The 17,083-nt window shown below is 42.9% G+C and overlaps 1 protein-coding gene across 30 annotated transcripts in view; it reads right to left on the bottom strand.

Moving 5' to 3' along the window:
* pleca (plectin a) overlaps positions 1–17,083 on the bottom strand; it is a 69,144-nt gene that overhangs the window by 17,398 nt on the left and 34,663 nt on the right. For 12 of the 30 annotated variants that reach the window (XM_052072483.1, XM_052072474.1, XM_052072478.1 and 9 more), the window contains 19 exons: positions 12,870–12,931; positions 11,636–11,650; positions 11,248–11,337; positions 10,940–10,975; positions 10,112–10,189; positions 9,942–10,034; positions 7,911–8,077; positions 6,148–6,263; positions 5,964–6,070; positions 5,767–5,886; positions 5,590–5,685; positions 4,754–4,881; positions 4,210–4,303; positions 3,601–3,755; positions 3,083–3,434; positions 2,931–3,008; positions 1,731–1,892; positions 1,430–1,534; positions 1,245–1,340 (listed from right to left, as the gene is read on the bottom strand). In XM_052072483.1, coding sequence (XP_051928443.1) covers positions 1,245–1,340; positions 1,430–1,534; positions 1,731–1,892; positions 2,931–3,008; positions 3,083–3,434; positions 3,601–3,755; positions 4,210–4,303; positions 4,754–4,881; positions 5,590–5,685; positions 5,767–5,886; positions 5,964–6,070; positions 6,148–6,263; positions 7,911–8,077; positions 9,942–10,034; positions 10,112–10,189; positions 10,940–10,975; positions 11,248–11,337; positions 11,636–11,650; positions 12,870–12,931 — 2,150 coding nt within the window. Of the gene's footprint in view, positions 1–1,244; positions 1,341–1,429; positions 1,535–1,730; positions 1,893–2,930; positions 3,009–3,082; positions 3,435–3,600; positions 3,756–4,209; positions 4,304–4,753; positions 4,882–5,589; positions 5,686–5,766; positions 5,887–5,963; positions 6,071–6,147; positions 6,264–7,910; positions 8,078–9,941; positions 10,035–10,111; positions 10,190–10,939; positions 10,976–11,247; positions 11,338–11,635; positions 11,651–12,869; positions 12,932–14,467; positions 14,646–17,083 lie in introns of those variants that run through there. The other 18 variants (XM_052072477.1, XM_052072487.1, XM_052072502.1 and 15 more) reach the window with 6 other exon arrangements.

Here is a 17,083-nt window from a genome sequence, read left to right as displayed (position 1 = left end):
CCGTTTTCTTAAATGCTCACAGCGTGCCTTAAAATCCGATGCGCCTTGTGTATGGTAATTACGGTAATATTTCAACCCCCAAAATGGCTCCTTGCTAACAACCCAGAGTTCAAACTTAAGGCGATCGGTTACGCAGTTGAACACGGAAATAGAGTAGCGGTAAGAGAGTTCAACGTTAACGAGTCAATGTTATAACTTCCTGTTGGTGAAGTGAACTGTGTCGCTGCTTTATTAAAGAAGTTTTACTGACATCTGATCGTCGCAATATAAATCAGAGTGTCGTGTAGTGCAAGGTTCCGTTGGCATCTCCTTGAGCGTAGCTCCATCTAGTGGATGCATTGTAGATTGCATCTTATAATGCGGTGCGTCAAATACAGGCATACCTCGGTTTTCAACCATAATCCGTCCCAGAAGGCTGTTTGAAAATCGATTTGTTCGAAAACCAAAACCACACTCTTAAAAAAAAAAAAGAAAAAAATGAAAATGATTGAACTCGTCTGTTCACAATGGGATGCGATACGAGGAAGCGTCACTTCCTCGTCTACCCAAGGAAGTGTCACTTCCTCGTGTAAGGAAGGCGAGAGGAGTCAAGTGATGCATTCAAGTGCGCTCAGTTTTTTCGAGAACCGAAATTCGGTCGTCATCCGAGGCATAAAAAAACTCGAAATTTTTGGTCGAAAACCGATTTGGTCGAGAACAGAGACGTTCGAAAACCGAGGTTTGACTGTATATGAAAAAAAAAGAAAAAATTCGGCCATTCATTGAAGGTGCGCCTTTTAGTCTGGAAAATACGATAATCCAACATTTGAGACTTCAAAAGGAGAGGATCATAAAGCATCAACACCATGCTTCGAGCATGTAAATAGTCATGAACGCAGGTTACCATCAATGACTGCATCTGTTAGTTAATGCAAACAAACTACCTTCACACGACGCTTGTCAATAGTCTCAATTAGGAGCCGAAATAACACACTCGCACAATGTGACGTTACATCACACACAGAAATATGACACAGAAAAAATGTGCTCCACGTCACAAACAGTATGAAATTATTGACCTCTTTTTATTAAATTATTGACATGAATAAACATGATGGAATACATGCATTTAATTTTCAAAACATCGATGTAAAACTGCTATTTATTTCTTTTATTTTTTGACAGAAAACCGTTTGACCAACTGCAGTTGCTACTGCTAATATAGAAAACGGACAACCGAATAGATTCCGAGGTGTTGGACCCACCTGGAAGTAGGCGGTGTTTTCCTTCAGGTGGCTTTCGATGCAGCAGCACAACTGGAGGATCCAGCTCCACTGAGTCTGCAGGGCGGCGGTGAAGGACTGCGGGGGGGGACGACCATGACGGCCGCGTGCAAATGTCACCGTGGTATTCGTTTCAGGGGCGTCGCCGTCTGGGCCGAGGTACTTACTTCGATGGTCTTCCTGCCGGGGTGTCCGTCTCTCAGCAGCTTGTCTCCCGTCACCTGCACGGTGCTCATCTTTTTCTCCCGTAGCTCCAGCTCCCGCATCAGACCCTGGAAATGCAGCAAGAACACTTTCAGGCCCGTCGTTGTATTGTATGGACAGTGGGTATAAAAGGTCAACGCAATTCGGTTGAAATGCCATTGTAAATCATTTCAGAACTTTTTCCAAAATTAATGCGATCAATAAAATAAATACATAAATAAATAAAAACGGTACCGGTTGATTTTAAAATTTTTTTTTAATTACCGAGTAGTTGTCCTTCTTGGCCGCCATGTTGGTGTTGCGCTCACTCCAATCGTAGTTGACCTCCTCCTCCTCTTTCTCGTTGAGCCACATCAGCTCCTTGGTGGCGGCCGTCACAAAGGCGTGCAGCTGCTCCAGGTTGCGTAGGCGAGACTTGGACGAGTTCTGAGCGCAGAAGGTGAAAAATGTGGTCAAAACAGTGTTGGGGCAGTACCTGGATGAGCATTTTTTTTCTCTGCAGATTCCTAGGGAGGGGAGAGAGTGAGTTTGAGGTACCGTATTTGGGGCACTATAGGGCGGAAAATCCGGTAAAAAGTCTTGCATTTTCTTAAAAGCTCGCCGAATGCCTTAAAATCCGGTGCGTCTTGTGTATGATCATTACGGTAACACATCGACTCCAGTATGGCTCCTTCCTGGAGACATGCTTCCAATGTTATAACTTGCTGTTGGTTCAGTGGACTGTGTCGCTGCTTTATTAAATAAGTTTTTGTTGCAGCTCCGAAAAAAGGAGAGCTGTGTGGTGTTCACTTTATGAATGTCTTTCACAGTCTCAACAAATAACAGTTACGTCTGTCAGTCTCTTGCCTTCTCATCCTGCTTCGACTCGAGAGGCGTTCATGGCCGCCTCGGAAAAACGTAAACTAATGATTCCGTCATTGAAACTACGAAAATTGAAAATAATACATTAAAACAGAAAATCAAGTGAGGAAATCAGCAAATAAATTCTCCAGCCCCCATACAGAATTTATTTGTTGATCTCCTCATTTGTGAATACAGTACACAACAAAGGAACACTTCTGAGACAGTCCAGTCTGCTACATTTTACTAACATCTGATCTTTCTGTTGGAGCTGGGCTCAAGGAAATGGCAAATAAATTCTGTAGGGGGGCTATAGAAGTCATTTTGTGATTTCCTCGCTTGTTTTTCTGTTTTGACGCATTACTGTATTTTTTATTTTCATAGTTTCATTGAAGTAATTGCTAATTTACGTTTTTTGGGAGGCGCTCGTGAACGCCTCTCGAGTCAAATGAAGGGCTGTGGCTCCATCTAGTGGATGCATTGTAGATTGCGCCTTATAATGCGGCAAGTTTAATATGTGAAAAAAATGACAAAATAGACAATTCATTGAAGGTGCGCCTCATAATCCAGTGCGCCTTTTTAGTGCGGAAAATACGGTACTGTAAAGGCATGGTACTGACTCACCAGGAGCTTCCCATACTGTTGGTCCAGTTGGGTCAGGTAGTCTCTGTAGGCTGCCTTACTCACAGGTGAGATCTGACTCTGTAGCCGAGAGTTCAACATTAAACGCTGCGCACATGTGGGCGGAAAAGAAGCAAGAGGAGGAAGACGCGCACCTCGTCGGCCTTGGCTCGCTCCAGCTTGGAGCGGAACTCCTCCACGGAGAGGTGCAGGCCGCGGTGGCTACCCAAGTGCGACTCGACGGCGGGCAGGTCGACACCCCACTCGCCCTGGTCCACGCGCCGCTGGTTCTCCTCGACCCAGCCCAGCAGGTCCTGGACGTAGCGCAGCGTCACCTCGTCCAGCTCGGGACGCAGCCTCACGGGGGCCTGCTGGAGGATCTGCGACGTGTGCACCGACGTCAGGGGGACCTGCACCGTAGGGACCTGCGCCACGCTCACGCCAGACTTGAGGCGCAGGCTGTACTCGCTGCGCAGGTTCACCAGTCGCTCGTGCAGGCGGTACACTCTGGAAGAAAATCATATGGAGATTTTGTGAAGAATTAGTTCATTCGTCTATTAAATAGAATCTGCATTTTTTGGTCGGTATTGTCAGAATTAAAAATGACTTCTGCTATTATGTCACGAGGTGACCAATACAGGTACACAGTACTGTATATATATTTTTTTTATACCTGCGGTACATCTGTTCGGCCTGAAGGTGGCGCCCGTCTTTAAGCGTCTGCACGTCGTTGAAAAGGAAGCGAATCATGCCCTCCGCCTTTTCCAGGTCTGCCTCCACCTCGGCTGTGTGCTGGGCGGGGTTGCCCGAGTTCAGGAGCCGCACGTCCTGCAACATGACAAAAGTCACGTGTCGTCAGAGCCACTTTTGCAAGTTTGAATGAGATTTTGTGCTACTTTTGACATAGATTGATTGAGTCGTGTTTGCACTATTTGGTTATTAGTTATTTATTTCGAATTTTAATTCAATATTCTATTTTATTTTCAAATACCGAATTTAGTACATTGGTAAATTTATTCAGTCCATTATTCGATTTAATTACACCTGATTTTTATTTTATTTTAGCACACGAAATTAACATTATGTACATTTCAATGTTATTAAATACAATTACATTTAGTACAATTACATTCAATACATTTATTTTGGAACCTTTTATTTCATGAAATATCTTTCTTGAATATTCTTTTTTATCATTTAGTTTTTACTTTAATCTACTAACGTTTGACAGCATTTTCTTACATTTAATTGTTGGATTGCGTCTGCACTGAATTTTCCTCACCGTTTGAAACAGCGCCTCCGCCTGGTTGAGTTGCTCCTCGCACATGCCCGACTCCATCTGCACCTTGCTGACGATTCTCTGAAGACGCTCCAGCCTGCCATGTGAAAAAAGGTCAACGTTCAAAGGTCGGACAAAGACGAGGCAAAACAGACGAGCGCTCACTCTGTCCTACGTCGGATTAAAAATTTGAAATCGTATCCCTGATGCATAAAAGCCATGACGGACGCCTGCGAAGCTCAAGCCGAGATGCGTTTGATGCGGCGTGAGCGAGATGATTGAAGAAGTAAAACGAGTGAGCCGACTGCCTGCTCAACTTGTGATTCTTTATGCAACTGTTTTGTGCAACTGACCGCGTTTTTGTGTTGAATTATTGCTCTGCCTGCAGCAATCATGCGGTTCCTCTTCATTTTCTTGCCAGAGTGGAAATGAGTCATCCCGGTGGTCACGCTGTGCTATGCCTCTCATGACTTTGTTTATTTTTTATTTTTAATATGAATGTTAATGCAGGTATTGTTTTGTGCTTTGGACAAGATGGGCAACTCGCCTCTCGAACTCGGTCCTCAGCAGGCGCTCCCGCTCAAGAATGGCAACGTGCAGGCGACCCCACTCCTTCTCCACGTCCAGCGGGTGGTAGCCCGGTGGCACCTTGACGTGGCCCGTCTGCACCGCGCCCTGAAACACAAACAAACAAAGGGATTTATATCTATGTGCATATCTATAGTTATCCATTTCTATAGATATGTATAGATATATAGATATATATCTAAAGATCAAAACTCAATCCAATGGAGATTGCACACCTTGGCCACTAAGGGGCAGTATAATACAGAAACAATAAAGACGTGGAAGCCGGTCGTCACAACTCCACTTCGTCAGATACAATGAAATTCAATATTTTGTGCAGAGGATAAGGAATATATGCCTTTAAGTGTTGTTTTATTTTGTGTTCTTTGTGTTCAAATATGCCTTGCTTAAAGGATTAAAAGTACCACAACAGCAGCGCTAGTCTATGTGTTGTTCAACTGTGTGTTAGCATTAGGCTAGCGTACTTTTACAAGACAAATTAATGGTAGAATCAAACGTGATGGGAGTCAAAATGTCTTATACACTTCGGAATGTTTGCCCATGGTAATGTAACAATGCCAACAATGCTACACTTCAGCTATCAAATACTTTTAGGATCGATTTTTCTCAGCGATTAACTGAATAAACATTTTTCTTTCAAGCTGTACATATAGGAATAGTTGCTACGATTGCATTATTGTCTATGTCGATAATTATCAGCCACCGACATATCGTTTCTAGTTTTTGGGAACGTAAAAGTGAGCAATCAGTATTTGGTGACGGTCTGTTAACTCCAAAGCTTGTGAAAAGACTCACCTCAAAGGACTTGAAGATGTGTTTGGAGCGGTTCTTGTCAGCCTCCTTGGCAGGGAGCTCCGTCTCCTTGAACTTGAGGAATTGACGCCAGAGAACCTGTGGCCGAAAAAAAAGTCCTCAGTCATGGAGGATGTTTTGAAAATGAGGTTCTTGAGGTTAAATGGGGGTGCCACAAACCTCGATCTCCTCGTAGCTGGTGGGGAACTTGCGCTCCTCAAAGACCAGGACGTGGTGTCTGATCCACTGCAACAGCATGGTGACCAACTCGTAGTACTCTTGCCAGCGCAGCTCCAGTTCCTACAACGAGGTACTTTTCAGTCACAACGTCTTGGAGTTAAATTGTCAAACGACCCCGGACGACATTCCGTACTCACGTTAGCCTTGACGCCGTCCTGAGCGTCGGGCACCCTGGGCATGGCGTCGTACAGCGACGACACGTACGTGATGATGGATTTCTCGTCGGGATGCGGCACGTCCACATCTGGGTGCGCGCATGACGATAGCGTTTGGATTCGGGCTCGACATTTGATTGGCTGACGATGCCACGGCGCTCCTCACCTTCTGGATCCAGCAGTCTGGTGACGCCCAGCTCGCGCTCGGCCACGCTGAAGGCCTGCTCCAGGTTCTGCTGGTTGGTCTGGCGGCCCACTTTGCCTATGTCGATCAGGTTGGGCCTGCGGAGGCGGCGAGCGGCGTTTGTTAACTTTTTGGGCTAAAAAGTAATCAGATTCTCAAAGTGTACCGCAAGTGGTAAGAGGGCTCCCTCTAGTGACGCGCAAAGTGAATTAAAGGTTTCCCCACGGAACATAATTATAACAGCGGCTTAAGATTTTGTTAAAGTGGTAGTTATTTTTTTCTTTTAGGTTTCTTCTTTTATTTTTTTAGATTCCAATTATATTTAGCTTTTATGCATTTTAATTTATTTATTTTAGAAGTAGCGTGCAGTTATTTATTATTATCATTAAGTCGGGCAGTTTGTTTTTTTTCCAATTCAGTTATATTTAGCTTTTAAGCATTTTAAGTTATTTTAGAAGTTTTTTTTATTACTTTAGAAGTAGAATGCAGTCAAATTACTTAAGTCAAATTTGTATTTATTTAGGTGCAAGTTTGACTGGAATATGATTGAATGATTATTGAAGAATAGTTTTTATTTTCCATTATTTAATCACAGCTAGCTTAACGTTAAAAATGTCCACAATGTTGGAGTGGCTTACAATAATATTAAAGATATTTAGATCTCGGCCTAATTTCTTAATGAACACGATGAGCTACTGTATTTTAATGTTGCTAATTTTGGTGACACTTAGCCGCCCCCCCCCCCCCCCCCCACACACACACACACACAGCCGTGCTATAGCCGCAAGCCAGCTAGGTACGAGCCGGGACAGGAGCACTAATACCACAGAATCTTCACATTCCCAAATTCGATATGATAAGCGGTGACGTCGACTAGCATGCAGCCACAAGCACAGCTTAGAAAAATAATCTTTGTGTGCATGTGCAGGGTCCAGTCCTGCTTCAGGTAGTTTGCGCATCTGGAGGACAGCCAGTGCCTGCTCGCCAGAAAGACGTCCGATTCAGGACGCTTTACAAGGTACCATGCGACACCAACCAGATCCATGTCGAGACCAGACTGAGCGAGGCTCCAGCCCAGTTAGCGCAGTGGACAGATATTTAGAATATCATATACAGTGCTACCTCTACTTACGACATTAATTGGTTCTGGAAGAAATTTTTTAACTAGAAAATGTAAGGAGAGACGCTGTTTCCATGTAATTCGTTTCAAGCCCCTCCAAAATTCAGACAAAAATGTTTCTTAAACCACAGAAATGCATCACAATATGTAACAAATACACGTTACAATTAGATTATTGCAGAATAAATGTCAAAAACATAATGCATAATGTCAAAAACAAATGAATGAAGAATAAAAATGATGGTCATTGAACTTTTAACTGTGTCCTCATCGGCCGACTGGTCAACACTTTTTCATGGTGCAAATGACGAGGACACATAGCTTTCTACACACATACACACCTACGGGCGAGGTCCCTCTTAGCCAATGGGATGCCAGGATGCTGCTCAATATCAGCCAATGGCAGAGCAGCTATAAGGATGTTGCGTTCAGGAAACTCGGGAGCTGCGAGTAGCAACCCATACTGCATTTTTTTTACCTTTCGTATCTTGAAATTTCTTTCGGAACAAGAGATAATATTTTCGTTCGAGGAGTAACGAGAGAATTTCGTAGAGATATTTACGAAACACGAAGGAACTCTACGGTGTGGAAGGAGTGTTTGAGGATTCGCCACAAAAGCGCTCACCTGTGTTTGTGTATGATGGCGTTGAAGAGCTTGCCGTCCCTCCAGTTGCTGGTGAAGTTGTCGCAGCGGAGACCCTGGTAGCCCTCCACCATCCGCTGGGACCACAGCAGCAGACGCTCCTTGGCCGTCATGTCGTCCGACTGGCCGTTCACCTGAATGTCGGAGATCTGGGGGGGGGGGGGGGGGGGGGGGGGGGTGTCAAATGGGCATGTGTCATTGACTAAAAAGACAAACGTTGGCGATTTACACAATTGGGGTAGGTGTACCTAATAAAGTGACTTGAAAAGTCATTCTTTCTACACAAGCAGCAGCCCGCCAACTGATTTTCTTCCGACGGGCGTTTTATGAGTCAGTCAAAACCGCAACTCAACTCAGTGTTTCCAGACTTGTCGATGAACGCGCAGTTTACAAAATGTGCAAGAAATGAGTCACAAAACAAGTTTTAAATAAACTCTCATTAAAGTCAACGATGGCAGCTGCAAAGGAATGTTGGAACGTTTTTTCCCCCCCTCACTGCCACCAAGGGCATTAAAAAAAAAAAATCACACCAGTGGAAAAATGTAAATGTAGATGTGAGTCAAGGTCTTTTGTGTGTTTGTTTTGGCCCAACTTTATGTGCCACCAGGGTGGAATTTATCGCAGCATAAGCGGCAGGTACAATGATAGGAAATCTGCTTTTTTTTTTAAACACCCTTTTGACATTTCATTTATTAATTTTTTCGAATATCAGTGTACAGTGGTCCCCTGTTACATTATTGTTTGTTTTTTTCTTTCAAACTGAGTACAACCAGCATTGTGTCTTATTTGACTTCCTGTATTTCCTAGAGTGCAAGTCTGCATACCGTTTTTTTTTAAATAGAGTACAAACCCCACATTGTATTCTGCATCCTGACTAGCTATGGTACAATTTGAACCAATCTCCTCCATGCCACGTCTACTGCAATAACCAATCGATAATAATAATAATGATAATAATAATATTGTATAATTATTTTTCTTGCACAGGTTTGAACTTTGAGCGCATTTAAACAAGAGAGAAATGTGAAAAATGTTAATGTGAGCCTTATAACAGAGTAGAATAATTATTTTTTGAATTCTAAAAAGTTTCCTACTTTGCCAATTTCACCTCTGACGGGTTAATGTTTGCAACATAAACCCCGCGATAAACGAGTGGACACTATATGTACAGTTTGACTTTCAGCGTTTCAATGACTCACGGCCAACATTCACGAACGGAGCTGTTTTTGCGGAAGAAAATGGGGAAACCCGAGAATAATGATTCAGATCCTGAATGGAAATAGAACCTCCACCCAGTTCCTTCTAAAAACCTGTGCATGAGGATTTTTTTTTCTTTGGGGGGGTGGTGCTTTTTGGCAATGAAAATATGGAAGCTAAGTAAGAAATGCCAGTCGGGAATTCGGTGTGTTCTTTCCCACCACAGCTGGAGGCGATCCCGCCCACATCTTTGCCCCCTGGGATCCCCCAGGGAAGCAATGAGTCACTCACGAAATGAAACTCACATCCCAATGTGATCATTACGCTCATTATAGCTTTAACAAAAAAAACAAACAAAAAAAAAAGGCATCATGTACTCCCCACTGCTGTAGACTCAAACTTTCCAAGCTATGCTGCTTCATGAAAGGCTCATTCTTATTCTCTCTCTTCTCTAATTGCTAACATCCTTTCCAGAAAAAAAAGTCCCCTCTATTTGCCTATGATGGGGGTTTTTTTTGCCCCTTCTTTTTTCCTCATTCACGAGGGAGTCTTTCTAATAGAGAGAGAATATTTCAAAAATGTCTTCTTAAAAGAAAACTCAGTGCATCTACCTTTTAGTGTATAGCATTAATACATGATTTTTTTAACCATTTCTTTAAGAGTCATGCAACCCCTTTTTGATCAATTTCCAATGTTTTAGCCGTGACATTTTTGGGTGGAGCTTAAATGGTAACCTTCAAACCAACGCAGGAGCCTGCACGGACAAGCGAGTGGCACACAAACAAGCACATAGTTTGAATCCCGTCCAACGAGTACCTGGAAGTGCAGGATGATGGTCCATATGAGCCCGAGGGTCAGCTTGGGGTTTCCGTCGGCGATGTCGTCATTCCTGATGTTGACCAATTTGACCTGAAAAAGTTGGATGAGTTTAGTTTTGGAGACAAATGAAGGTATACGTGATATTCGGATGAGAATTCTTTGCCGACCTGTCTGCGCTTGAGGAAGTCCAGCGCAATCTGAACATTCTGGAGCTTGTGGAAACGCATGCGGCCCTTTTCCCGAGGCTGAAAGAAATCAAAGCATACAAATATTTGGAGGGGGGGAAAAATGGCCAATGGTGATAAACGCATTGGACAAAGGTGCCAGGTCACATGTGACCTAGCGTCAGATCCACATGAGAGTACATGTGACCGAGCTCCGTCAGTTTATAATCATGCGTCGGTCAAAAATATCAAAGGACCGAATTACTTGTACTGGTGTAGAGACATGTATGTAATGCACATCTGTCAATCAAAATAATTCAGCTGCAACATGGTATATTATGGGATGTGCAGAAAAATATCTAAGCGACGAATCAAATATGTTTTTGTTTTATTCTTCAATGAAGTCATCGTAATGTAGCTTTAGCTGCTAATGACTACGTTGCTGAAAGAAGGGATTTGATTTCAGGCCATCACAATCATGTTATACTTCTACTGTTATTATTATTAGTTGTTTGTAATGAAGTTCAATAAAAAATATATATACATATATAGAATAAAAAATGCAAATAAAACCAATTATTTATTAAAAAAAAAATCTAAAACACAAAAGTACTTTTCAATATTGATACTGTCATATACAGCAGTGATTCCCAGACTTTATTGAGCCGAGGATTTTTCTTTTTTTTTTTTTCAGTTCGAAAAATCGCACGGCACACCACCAAACAAAAAGGTGAAAAAAGAAGAGCACATGTCAATTTGGGGTTTTGAGGGGTTTGTGGTTCGTGCATTGACACATGACATGGCAGAGCCAGCGGTGCAGGCAGCACTCACCAAGCGCACGTTCCTCACTAGGTCACGTTCCCTCGGCTAGCACGGCAAGAGCATCACAGGGAGGAGGATGAGGAGGGATGGGAGTGGGGGGGAGGGGCGTAAGATAGTTAGAGGCCACCCCCCCCAAAAAAAATGAGTCGAGAAGATGGTGGCCAAGAATGAAAATTAGTCTAACAGGAGAATCAAAACATGCCACATAACAGTACAACAACAACAGTAGTAGACAGCACAAGAAGCGAAGGAGGAGGCAGGAAGGGAGGGTCTAGACGGGAAGGTGAGGGTGGGTTGAAGGGTCAAAGGTCACTCACCAGGGTCTCTCCGGAGAGAACCTCCAGCAGGGAAATGAGGTTGTGGCCATCGCGCAGGTCCTCATACAGGTCGCTGACGTGTCGCTGGGCCTAAAGAAAAGGTACAATTAATTTTATTGTAAATTAACGGCAGCACGGTGCGGAGTGGTTAGTACATCTGCCACGCAGTTGAGAGGTTCTGGGTTTGCATGCCTATTAACACCCCCCAAAAAAAAGATGTGAGGCTCACAATAGACTAAATTGTCCATATGGGCCACAACATGAGAGACAGCCAGGTGGAAGGATTTGCAATGGGGAAGACACACTGACAGACGGTTTCAGCACTGCACTGCACTCCATTCATTTAGCATTTAGCAAATATTTTGGGGACCAATCAAGAAGAACCTACCTCAGCCTTCCAGTGCTGATGGAAAGGGGGTGGGGGGGGGGGGGGTGGATGGTGTGGAAAACAGAGTGATGGGGGTGGGGAATCAGAATACAAGACTACGGAAAAGAATATAGAAGCTGACCAACAGATTTTGACCCCTCATTTTTTGGATAGATGAACGCGCTTCATAGCTAGCTATTGGTAAACCTAGAAATTAAATAGAATATTCCTTCTTCATTAACCTTTGCTTTTTTTTTCTTTTTACCAATTTCTCAGAGGTAGCTGCTGCTCTGCTCTTAGTTTTGTGAAATAAGAGGAAATGAACTGAGCCAAGCTAGCTAGCTAGCTAGCTAATTATCCGCAGCAGCAGCAAGTCTTAGCTATTAACTCACTAATTCGAGACAAGCTAACTTGTCACTGGTTAAAAGCAGGCATTTCAAGGCAACATTATAGTAAAATAACATTACCTTGAATTTGTTTGTGATATCATATTGGAAATAAAGCCTCCTATAGCAAATAAAGCCCATTCGCAATTACATTTTGCATTTTCATCTATTGGGACGCTGTAGCCGAAAAATTCCTCTGAAGCTTCGACAATGGGGAAAAGTTGTCAGGCTCACAACAACGAAATGGGGAGGGGTGGTGCCACTTGTACCACTGATTTTCAAATTGTACCCCAACGGAAGGATGCTTAAAAAAAAAAAAAGAATGAGAATGAGTCAGCCCCTGCATGGCCACGTTTCCATAGATGCAGACTATTCAGAACACACAACAGCAACAACACATCCTGGCCAAACCCGCACGCTTCATTTTCATGTTTGTTAGCCCGATGCTATCGCAGGATGGTCATGGCGAGCCGCGGCAGTCCGCTTGGTTCATTTTAGCTTCCTTCGCATAATAACCAACATCGCTGCAGCCGGGACAACTCAGACTTATGCTGGCAGACTGGAAAATTGATTTTTTTTGCTTGAGTTTCTTTTGCTATGGGAAAACGTGACCTCGTCCTTGCGGCCCATGTTGTTGCTCTTGTGGCTTGTATGTCACAAGACTTTCAATGACAGTGAAATCATTGATTTCGACTCATAACGACCCACCAAGGAGAAAAAATAACGCTTTCGTGTGACCCGGTAGTGAGACGTCAAAGCCACGTGTTGTGTCTTTCGATAAGAGATGCATCACAGATTAGCCCTTTGCTATCGAGCCATCCCTCTTAAAAACAAGCAGGCGAGTGAAAGCATGCGTCAGTGTCTTGTACCTTCACCAGATGCTTGTTGACCCATTTGGTGAAGGTCTTCTTCTGAACTCGGTCGCGCTCGTCTGAGGAAGGGAGAGAAAAAATATATGTTTGTGTTCAAAAGACACTACTGTATTGTTGTTTGTCAGCAGGACAAGTCAGTGAATCAATGACCAATGAATACATTTTATCGAAAATGTGTCAAAGCAAGACTCTCTCAGTTTTCACAAATGATGACATCACAAGTCAGCTCATTTTACATAGTAACCGCCACCACGTCGAGTTTCTCTTCCCATAAAACGGTCGGGCTTGGGTGGCCCAAGATCCAGAGCCACTTTCAAGCAATTGAAACACCGTTTAAGGCACGAGCGTGCAGAGACACCCGCAGCGTAATGCCACTGCTATCGTGTCAAAGGTAAGCAGAGCTAAACTGAAAGTATGTTTTAAAAAAATCAAATCTTGATCCTCAGCATGTTCTTATTATTTAAAAAAATGTGAACTGTTTTAGAAATATGGCACGGTCATTATTTAGCAAACGAGATTAAAACAGAGGAGGTTGCAAGACTAAAAGACACTGAAATAACGTCAGTCATGCTTCGTATCATTCCATGTACAGGAACATGTTTCACCATGCAGGATTGTTCCTGCACACATTCCTCAGCATCAGGACATCATAGACACACAAGTTCAACTTCAGCCCATGTGCGAAGAAAATTCGACGTGTTTTTTATAACGGAGGCGCGAAACGACAAAAAGAGACACGAGTTGCACAACAAAAACAAACAAACAAACAAACAAACAAACAAAAAACGCAATAGGATTACTTAACGGAGGCACGCTGCCGAATGATGCAACACAAGTTTTAATGTTAAAAAAATGTTTCTTCAAATTCATTTTGAGTGAAGTAGAAGCTGAACATTGTTACCATCAATCAGTGAAAATGGCAAAATTTGTGGTTTTCCAGAATCATACACATGATTATAATGCATTTGTTCAAATTCACTGAATTAAAAATTAAAAAATGTAGATTTTCACATCACACCGTAGAGAAACTGTATTAATTGATTATGATTTTTCTTTTTGTATCATATGAAAATTCTCAAAGTTTTTTTCTTCTTTATATTTTGAAAAATAAATTGAAATATTCCTCTGACAGAGGTCAGGCGATGTAGATAATGATGGCGGGAGGATATTTAATTTAACAGTACTGTATTAATGATAATTATAAAACATATCCAAATAATTTTAAAAAATGTCATACACTTAATGTGTACACAATATATTGATTGTTTTGAATTGTTTTGAGAACGACTGCAAAAAATGACAGAACATCGACAGTAGATGCAATATTTTGGGTATTAAAAAACACACACATTGAAATTAAAATGAAATAATAAAAATATATAAACATCAGGGTGCTCTTTCAGAATGACTTTAAAAGTCCCTCTTCAGGTTTATCATCAAAGGTCACGACATTTCAAGGGGAGTGGCCTGTTCGAAGCCCATCACCATCATCCCCATCACCACCATCACCACCATCACCATCAACATACGGCAAACACAGACTTCATTCCGCTTCCACAACCTCTCCAGAAATGCAAGTTCAACCCCCGGGCTACCTTTCCTGGAGTCCATGGGCTTGAGCATGCCCTGGTAAGGCGAGTCCTCGATGAACACGCCATCGCTGCTCAAACTGTCCGACGAATACTGTCGCGTTCTGGTCTCCATTGTGAAGACAAATCCCCGACCAGAGAACGACGACTACCTTTAACTAGTTTGAAAAGAGACTGCCTGCTGCGTCAGAGTCAGTTTGCTCCGTCCGTCGTCGACTTCCTCACCCCCACCCTTCGTGCGCCGCCACGCTTTCTGTTCCCCACGCGCGTAACAAAGCGTGCCCGCGGGCGACCATGTCACTCAAAAGGCAACACGAGAGGGAAAGGCAAAGAAGAGAATCTCCTTACTGGACCAGTATGGTAAAGGTGCGATCACACCCTGATACAACAACAAAACTCCCTCTCCGCGCAGACCACCCAAGACATAACAAGTGTTTGTCACATGATGACTTTGATTATCTTTCTCCCCGAACAACTTCATAAAATTGTATGTCCTTTTGTCAGAAGTGTATCTTATTTGCTGCCATGGAGTCGCAAATGAGTGCCTTGATGTTGCATCGCTGAAGGACAGGAGTTAGCTGCACGAGCTAGCTAGCTAGCTAGCTAGCTTGTAACTAATGGGGAGCAAAATCGGTTTCGCATTCAAAATGTTCCGTTTTACCTCATGATACCCACATCACAAAGTGAATGAATGGGTCACATGGGGAAATCATTCAAGATAATCAGCTCTTTGTTCACAATGGAAACGGTGAACAGAACCCAAACTCTGTGTGGGCGGTACATGTTCCAAGACCGCTTCGGGCTGCTGCAAAGAGCACATGATGGCCGTGTGTCAAGGAACAAGGTCATTCTTCATCATCACACATACAAAAAAAATATTAATATATATATATTTGAATCAGAAAGGACTAAAGTATTCCAGTAACACCTGGAATACTCTGTTTCTGTTGGATCGTTGCCAGTCTTTTATGAAAGCTTCTGTTTTAAGGTGCTCAAAACAAATCAAACAGGGCAGCCATTGAGTTTCATCTTCAACCGTTAGCAACATGTCAATGACCAAGGTCGATTGGGAGAATTTAACAAAGCAAAACGAAACAACAACAAAAATTAACATTGACTCATCTCCGTCCCATAAATTCCTGCAAGGCAGATTTCACTGTTGGAAAGGATTCCTGGGATTCTTCCTCAGGGAGGAGGCTTGTCAGGACAAGAGGAGCAAGAGGGCTTCAGGTGCTTCCGCCTCCTTCAATCGACCCCCGACCCACCGTGAAGGCACACCCGGAAAAAAAAATACCAAAGAAAAGTTAAATATCTACACCAAAGACAGTCCTAATATATGTAGGGTCCATCTCAAAGTCCAAGCCTCAAAGATCCACATTAATTCAATACCAGCCAATTATAGACCAAGTCTGAAAAGACGTTTAAAAACGTCTTTGGGAGTGAATGAGTTAAAAGGCCCATTTCCAACAACCACCCTGCTTAAAGACCTCTGAAGACCAACTTCTAAGACACTTCATCAAGATTCCCTTAAAACCCACCTTGGAAATCAAACAAAGACCAATTTCAAAGACCGTCAAAACTATTCTAAAAAAGCAACCAAGACCTTCTTTAAAGCCTCACTTTAAAGCCCCCACTTCAGGACATACCGCAAAAGACTCTTCAAAAATAAATCCGAAAGATCAACCTCAAAAGACTAAAGCCCCCGAAAACTCACCGACTAGCAACATGCAGACAAAAGATGACTACTGCCCATGAATGATTTCTGTGACTCTTTCCGCAAATTCAAATGAAATTAATAGAATATGTCTTCTCGGCTGCCATGTATGCTTTTGGTTTTCGCCGACTGCCATGCATCTGCATTCTAGAGGAGGGCGCGCCCGCCCGCCCACAAGCCCACCCTTCCGTACCTTCTTTTCACGGATTAGGGGAGCCACCACTTGTTGATTTCATTTCCACCATGTTAAAAAAAAAAGTGTGCAAGCAAAAGCATGCATACCAATCACAGAAACAAGAACGCAAAGCTGCACCAGGAACCATCAGGGCCCGCAGCATTATGGGCCGGTGCCAAGTTGACATTCAACTGCCGCAGTAATAGTAGCTCTGTTACTGTTCAACACTGTGGAATGTACTCCCTTGTAAATATTACACATAAGACATTTGCGGGTGAAAATTAACTCGCTGGGTTAACACGCTTTTCGGTGCCGTTTTTGTCTCCCTCTAGGGGCAACAGGCTGCAATGACACAGGAGGTTGGAAAAAGGGGAGGAACGGGGGCATTTTAGTTTGAGCGGTAGTCACGGTAACGCAGTGAAAACATATGCCTCTCCGTTTCCTCAGAAGTACACCACTTTGTAGCTCGAACAGTTTCCAGATACGAAACTAAACTCTGCGATGTTGAATACCGAATGCACACGTTTGTGACGTCAACACAATGACATCGCAATAGAACACAATGAATCAGCCATCTTGTGCTGGCCAGGCTAAAAAATGATATACATTAAAAAAAATTAAACAATATGGAATATAGAAATAAAATTCATTTAGGAATATTTATGAATGGTTGTGTTCAGCAACAGGTGACTTTTTTTTCCGGAAACTTTTATAGCTATGAATTATAATGATG

This window comes from Hippocampus zosterae, chromosome 7, assembly GCF_025434085.1.
Source record: "Hippocampus zosterae strain Florida chromosome 7, ASM2543408v3, whole genome shotgun sequence".
NCBI lineage: Eukaryota > Metazoa > Chordata > Actinopteri > Syngnathiformes > Syngnathidae > Hippocampus > Hippocampus zosterae.
This window is presented reverse-complemented; position numbering and strand designations above follow the sequence as displayed.